The 7,254-nt window shown below is 39.5% G+C and overlaps 1 protein-coding gene across 1 annotated transcript; it reads right to left on the bottom strand.

Annotated features, from left to right (window-relative positions):
- Window positions 1-292: 292 nt before the first annotated feature.
- On the bottom strand, window positions 293-7,049 carry LOC146572782 (uncharacterized). The gene is made up of 11 exons (XM_085277186.1): window positions 6,892-7,049; window positions 6,314-6,462; window positions 6,043-6,205; window positions 5,052-5,399; window positions 4,511-4,792; window positions 4,400-4,426; window positions 3,785-3,886; window positions 3,619-3,649; window positions 3,435-3,484; window positions 3,209-3,243; window positions 293-721 (listed from the first exon to the last, which is right to left on the bottom strand). Exons 1-11 carry the CDS (start codon window positions 6,959-6,961, stop codon window positions 638-640), a joined length of 1,341 nt encoding a protein of 446 aa, XP_085133312.1. The 5' UTR covers window positions 6,962-7,049; the 3' UTR covers window positions 293-637.
- Window positions 7,050-7,254: the final 205 nt, after the last annotated feature.

Genomic DNA, 7,254 nt, shown 5'->3' on the forward strand with positions numbered 1-7,254 from the left:
AGATGACACAGATACACATGAGACATGGCATCTGTCAAAACAATCTCATATGACGAGCTTGAGTTTTAGACTAAACTCCATCTGATGGTGAAGATCCTGTATAATAATTCTAATCTCCAGAGCACTTTCCAAACAGACCTTGACGTGAGAGTTTTCTGTCAGCGGCTTTTTTCCAAGATCAAGGCTAAACTTTCAACGTAAAAACATCGCAGCTTGTGAAACAGTCGTGAGACGATATTTGTCAGTTTCTTTTATCATTATTATCATTATGATAATAAAAGACACATTTAAATCTTTTCAGTTTTGCTCTTATTTTATTACAATTATTTACAACCAAACATTAAAAAAAAAAATCAAAAATGCTTCCAGAAGAAAACAAGCCTCATAACAGCAATAATAAAATCGCTATTTAGACTGGCTCAGTTATTAGAAACATTAAACAAGCATCACATCCTGTCTAATTGTACAATTACTGCTGCATTTGAAATAGGAACTGAGGAAATATCCTTTCCTGTCTTGCTGTGTAACCTTCAACTGATGCTACATCGATAAACTATGATAATAAACACACACACACGCAGGCACACTCACACACGCGCTCACGGAGAAACAGGGGGAGGGGTGGCGGCAAACATTTCTAATGGATCTGTGTTGTGAATGTTGAAAGAGGGTTCCAGAGAGGGGCTCTGGATGTCGCTTCGGTGTCCCTGCTGACCCAGTCCTGCGCACAAACAAACACCAACAGACAACCTATTAAAGATCTAAGCTTGATGTAATTTCCTGTGGCATAGTTCATATCCTATCTACTGCTTTCACTGCTAAAAATATTTTCATGTTTGCTCATAGCTACCAGCAACTTAGCATGTCAGGATGGCTAAAACAGCACAACAAACACCTTAGGTGGTTTCACAATGGAATATATTATATTAGTCATTCCTCCAGATATAGTCCTCTTAAAAACCATATGTGGTCTGGCACTTTGTTGAATCCTGTGTAATTTGTGTTGTTTTCTTACAATCATTGATCTTTTCTCCTAAATTTGATCTTAAAATTTAAGAAAAATAAGGACAGATTTACATGAATATTTTACCAAAGTGACTGACTTATCAGACTTCCAGATTGTGAATTTTGTGCCATATATTTCACAAGCACATATCACGCTGTTATATTAGAGATTTCATAATTTTTAGTCAGTTATACTCCTAAATCCCAGGACTAAACTCATGGTGTGGAAGGAAATGTTCAGCCTTGGTGGAGTTACGTTCCTTGCTTGTTCCTCATTTGTCCCTTGTTCTATCCCATGACATTAAAGTTCCCTTTTTCACAGTTTGGAACGTAGCCATATTTCAGATAAGCTGCTTGTGTTTTTGCAGTTCTGTGTTTCATTTCTGTCTTTCAGGCCTCCCCTCCTCCAGACTCATAGCTCCTTAGCTAATGAAACAGTTTCACATCAGAGGATTCTGACCAACATGAAATGATCATCTCTGTCTCGTTGTGCAGCAACAGAGTGTAATAATATGAGTCATAATCAAAATATAATACAAAAAAAATCATTTCTGAATCCTGATTAAACTACTGCTGCTTAAGAAGCAGATGAGATGGAGACACATCTCCTTTTTGGTAATGGTTGGTTACTTTTTGCATCATCTGGTGACAGCCGCATTCTGTCCTCTTAGATGGCTTCGGCGCATATCAGCGAGAGCCTGGAGAGAGACTTTAGCCTGATGAGAGCCCTTCATTAAGCTAATTAATGAAAGTGATTGCAGCTAATGAAACACATGCTCAAACACAGTGTAACAGCGCTAATGAGGAATACTGTAGGTGTGGGTTTGAGGTGACAGCATGCTTGGGAGGGGGTGTTGTTGATTAGCTATAGTGTGTGTGTGTGTGTGTGTGTGTGTGTGTGTGTGTGTGTGTGTGTTTAAAGCGACCAGATTCTTGAAGTTTACCATAGTTTGTCAGAGTAAATCTAGAGCAGAAACAAAAAAGTCCTGGAAATACCAGAAATTCCAAAAGAAAGAGGCAGAACTGCATTAGAGAGAGCTGAGTCTAAACTGACCTATTTCTACGTCCCTGTGAAGGTTAGCATGAAGTTTTGCTATTGCAAAGTCTACCATGATTAAAGGATTGGTTTACTGTGCAGTACATGGTATAGTGTATTTTATTTTTGTTAATAAATCCAATTTAAAGTATCAGATAATTCACATTTATAACAAACTTCATAGGTGTGAAAACTTGTCTCTATAAAAGCAGAAGTTTTGACTTTGTGTGGAGCATTCTAGTATGTTAACACAATGTTCCCAGCAGTGGAAGTCCCAGCAAAGTCACCCCAAGGTCAGACCACCAAAAGCTTTTCTACAGATCTCAATTGGCACATATGACTTGTTTGGAAGGGTTCATGGCATGGCTGCACAGCTTAGATTTGTTATGTTGCATCTGAAAAAACAAATGAGACCAAAGTGGCGATGTCTGACCATGGACAGCACCATTTTTGGCGAAAACCAAACCAAGAATATCAGAACGCACACCTAATACCGACTGTTAACCACAATGATGGAGGGTATATTTGCATATATTTGTATTTGCAGCCATGGGACCTGGACACCTTGGAGTCATTGAGTCAACTATGAATCTTTCTGTATACTGAAGTGTTGTAGAGTTAAATGCGAGGCCATCTGTCTGACAGCCAAAATATGGCTGAAAATGGTTCATGTAACAAGGCAATGATCCCAACAACAAGTAGTGGAAAAAGAAAAGACTCGAGGTTTTGAAGTAGTCCAGTCAAAGTGAAACATTGTGCCAGGCCCTTAAAAGAGCTGTTCATAAATAACTGCACAAAAACCTAACCATACTGAAAGAGCATTGTTAAAAAGAGTGAAACAAAATTCCCCCAGAGGAATGTGTGAGACTGATGAAGTAATATAGAAACTATTTACTTCAAGTTATTTCTTCCTGGTTCTACGAGTTACTGAGTGAGTTCAGTTGGTTTTTCACAGGAGTGCAGAGTCATGTAAAAACTTTCTTTTTGACATGACAGAGGCTAACTGTTGGTTTGACTAGCGGTTTAACACAAAGCCAGACAACCTTATCGTTTAGCTCACAATCCTCTGACAGAAAGGAAAGAACAAGGGCAAATATTTTTTCCATTTGATGACTCTCCTGAGAATTTATATTAGCAGCTGGAGGTTTAGGTGATGTTAATACTTACCTCAGAAGGGAAGGTTGTACGTGTGAGTGTAATGTCTGAGGAAAAAGAATAATAAACAAGCTCACATTAGTCACATTATCAATCAGTCATTAGTACTCGTCTCATTAAGCTGATTACTCCTGCAATGCTTTGTGCCTGTGAGAATTTGGATGAATGAGACGTGAATAAAAACAGAATAAGCTTGAAATCCTGAAGGGGAAATTTGGTTCTGAAGGGAAATTCTCACCAACTATATGATCCTTCGCATGAACCTGAGACCAGAACTGTGTATCCTCCCTAAAATGTATTACACAAAAATGTATTACAACAATATCCAAGGCATTGTATGTTGCCGTCTTCAAAGAAGTAGCTTTTTTCTTTTGTATTTCTCATTATAACTTCATTTTTAGACCGATTAAGAAAACCAGTACCTTTTCTGTCTTTCTTCTGCTCTTGCTTTCACTTTAAAAGCGGGTGAAATGAATAGGAAAAGAGAAATTAATGCCTTTCACAAACGAAGGCAATTAAATCAGCATGAAAACATAGCTTGAAGCATCAGAGTATTTATAACAAAGCAGAAGCTTTTGTGTGAAATACCTTTCCTGTGCACCACTATGATCACGACTGCCAAAGAACAGAGGATCAACACCGCAGCTGACAAAGAGCCCACAACGAGAGGCCAGTCCAGATTTAATGAATCTGCAAACATCAAACTAGTATTAATATTAAATACTTAAAAAACCCAGTTGTGAAGAATGTAAAGTATTACAACAGATTTGATTTAAAGTGCTAGTATCATTTTCCAATGCAATGGAGAGCTCCATTCCAATGTGAAGAAGAAAAAAAATGTAGTTTTTAGTTTATTGAAAAAGATGCATTTTGTATTTTGATAAATTCTAAAAAAATAAATAAATTATAAATGTAATAAATTAAGTTTAACAGATTCAGATTAAATTACATCCTTTCGCAAAAGAACCTGTCGCATCTGCAACAAGCTTTGCAGACATTTTCCTGGTTACCACAGTCATGTGGCCTTTATGGTAATACCATCATGTTTATGGGCTCTTATGGACTGCTCTGCATACTGAAAAGTGACTCTAAGGTGGACTAATGTGTTATTATGTGAGGATCCGGTAGGGAGACCAGTTGAAGTCTTGCAGAACTTTTAGGTATGAGAACAACAACAACAAAAAAGGCATGCTAATAGCCTACCTGTTGATGTTGGTGGTGGGGAATTCCCTTAAATATAAAAAAAGGGAGAATCAGCTGCAGTTTCTCTAAAGGTCAGTCCACTCACATACCATTAGAAGTGTAAGTCCGTACCTTTGGTTACAGTTAAAGGGTTGCTGTGCTCAGACTTGCTCCATGTCTCTCCCAGTAGGACACTGTACTGGCACTGGTATAGAGCCACTGGAGAGTCCTGGACAGGCAGCGGGAAGGTGGCTTGATGCGCGAAAATGTTTGCCTGAAATGTTGCAACAGGAAATTCACCATCCACCAGGTAGAGAGAGAACACAGCGCCGGGGTATGCAGCAGACCCTATGCACAGTAAATGCCACACATCTGTCTGCTGTTCAAGGTGAAGATTGGGCGCCGGCAGGATGTCTGGGAGCACGTGAAATAAGAGCAAATAGTATTCAGATAATTAAATGACTGGATTACTAATTAGGCAGAAAACAAATGACAAAAATTGAATAGATGCAACAATATTTACAAGTCTTAGTCCTCTTGTGTTAATGTTCTACCTAAAGGAATGAATCCATTACCTGAAATACAATTTTTTGGTCTAAAATATTTACAAGTACCACATTAACATGTAAAAAACATCACAGAAGAAAGGCTTCAAAAAGTCATACGTCTTCACCTGTAATGGTGATTGGAACTATGTTGCTCACAGTGGAATTAACCAGTCCGCTTTCTTTGGTCATTTGATAGAGGCAGGTGTACTCTCCCTCCTCTCCTCCCCTGACTGGCCCCACAGTGAAGACTCCCGGCTGCAGCTGGAAGTTTGATACCTGGCTAGCCCGGGGCTGCTGGATAACAGATGCCGTCCCTGTTTGTTTAGCAGTCCTCAGCAAAAGGAAGCTTGTCGGTTTGTTTGACTGCGACTGTGGATGGGCCGGGACTGTGCAGCTGAAGGACAGCAGGTCCCCGCGTTTGACCTCACCTGAGGAAGGCTCTACAGACAAGACTGGAGGTGGGAGGGAGGTGTCTACATGACAGAAAAGGAATGGAGACAGTAGGGGGAAGCCATTATCTCTCCATGTTTTGTTACTAGATTAATTCTAGACTCTCAATAAAAGTAAAAGCTGCAACAAAAAAAAAAGAAAAAGAAGATAGGCCAGCGTCTGGTTTGTCAGACTTCCTTTTGTAACTGTCAACAGTTTAAGCCGGTAGATATTGTGTTTCATGGGTTTCCGTGTGTGGGGGTGTGTGGTTTCTCTATGAAGAGCAGGATGTAACTACCACTATACACACCCACAGAGAGGAGGACAATAAGAGACCGCAGAGAGCACCTGCATTCAGCAGTGTGTTTGCTGTGCTGGAGTGGAAGCGGATGGGAGTGTTTATTGTTTTAAACCACATGTGGAATCACTACCGATTAACCCAGCCGATTAACACAGAAAACGTATTTGTTCCGTTTTGAATACAATGAAAAACGACAGCCTCGACCACATCCGACTCATTGACCCATGTCATCTTAATTCTCCCTTTTTTTATTTAAAAATAAATTCATATAATATGAAGTGTGCGAAGGATGTGTTTTTCTTTTTAAATCAGAACCAAGTCTCTGTTAAAGCAAAAGAAGGTCAAAATCAGAGCTGTAAATAAGAGTTTCCATCAAACACACAAACCATTTTGGTCCTCCAGTTGCAAATATGGACTGAATGCGCTGTAGTGACCCTCCTGGCTCCTGTACAGACAGCAGAAAAGTTTACTCTGGCCTGGGACCCATTCTTGTATCCTAATAGTAAACTGAACTTCTCCAACATGAGAGGGCAGATCCCGAGAATCCACCTCAATAGAATAAAACAAAAAGAAAGCAATAAAATCGCTGCAGCTCAGGAGGAACTCAACACGCTCCAAAAATATGCATTCATTTGAAAAAAGAACATATTAAACTACCTTTTTTCTCCTCTCGTAAAGCATGAACAAAACCCCAGTGTAACCCTCGGGGGCTCGGCAGACCAGGACCACGGAGTCCTTTGACTTCGAATAGATCTCCAGGGTAGGAGCCTGAAGAGTGACCGAGGTCGTGGAAGCAGAAAGTCGTCCTATAAAGTAACAGTAAGGTTATAACATTTAGCAGGAATCAGCTAAATCTCAAAAATGTGTCTTCGAATGGAGCAACAGGTTTCTTAACACACATGGGAAAACACAGCGGTCATTACAAGATGTGTCGACATTCACTTTTTACCAAGCTTGTGATTACAGCTAAACCAAAATCAGTTGTGAAACTCTAGATAGGAAACTCTAGATAGATAGGATGCCTAAATATTAGGTACAATTATAGGCTCGAAAAGACATTTTTGTGTGTGTCAAAACTTAAAAATTTAATGGAAATCAAACATCGATTACTTTTTACTCCTAGCAGACATTTAACAGATCTTCTACCAGGCACATATCATAGTGATTGTTAATCTTAACAAATCAAAATTTGACAAAAACACTATACTAAGAAACATCTACTGCGTGAAACTTACCCCAAAGTTGGAGAGAGACCAGTAACAGAGTACATGCCCAGGATGATCGTCCACCACTAACTGAGTGCATCCTTAACGCATCAGCAAGACCGACTGAAGTGAAGAAAACACCTACATAGGCTGTGTATCTCTCTCGCTCCTTCTTTTTCTCTCTCACTTGGCCGCTCTGTGTTTTCTTAATGCATATGACATCCTCTTGAGAAGCAATGGGGGAAGTAAACACACTTCCTTTTTTAGACTTCACAGATCACATGTGTGTTGTGATGGGAAGAAACAGCTGGCCAGCAGTGCAGTAAACCACAAACTTAAGAAGAAAATATCTCTAGGTACATAAACTGAATCCTCAGAAATCGAATGTGACGA

Source organism: Mchenga conophoros, linkage group LG6 (genome assembly GCF_057382185.1).
Source record: "Mchenga conophoros isolate Kocher_MC1m ecotype Shallow Benthic linkage group LG6, M_conophoros_male_GT1.1, whole genome shotgun sequence".
Classification (NCBI taxonomy): Eukaryota; Metazoa; Chordata; class Actinopteri; order Cichliformes; family Cichlidae; genus Mchenga; species Mchenga conophoros.

Excerpts from the sequence above, each read along its gene's own strand:
- LOC146572782 (XM_085277186.1), bottom strand. The coding sequence starts at position 6,961 with ATGCACTCAGTTAGTGGTGGACGATCATCCTGGGCATGTACTCTGTTA. Across the intron at positions 6,463-6,891 it reads GGTCTCTCTCCAACTTTGGG|GACGACTTTCTGCTTCCACG; the intron begins GTAAGTTTCACG and ends GTTACTTTATAG. Across the intron at positions 722-3,208 it reads GTACAACCTTCCCTTCTGAG|GACTGGGTCAGCAGGGACAC; the intron begins GTAAGTATTAAC and ends GTTTGTGCGCAG.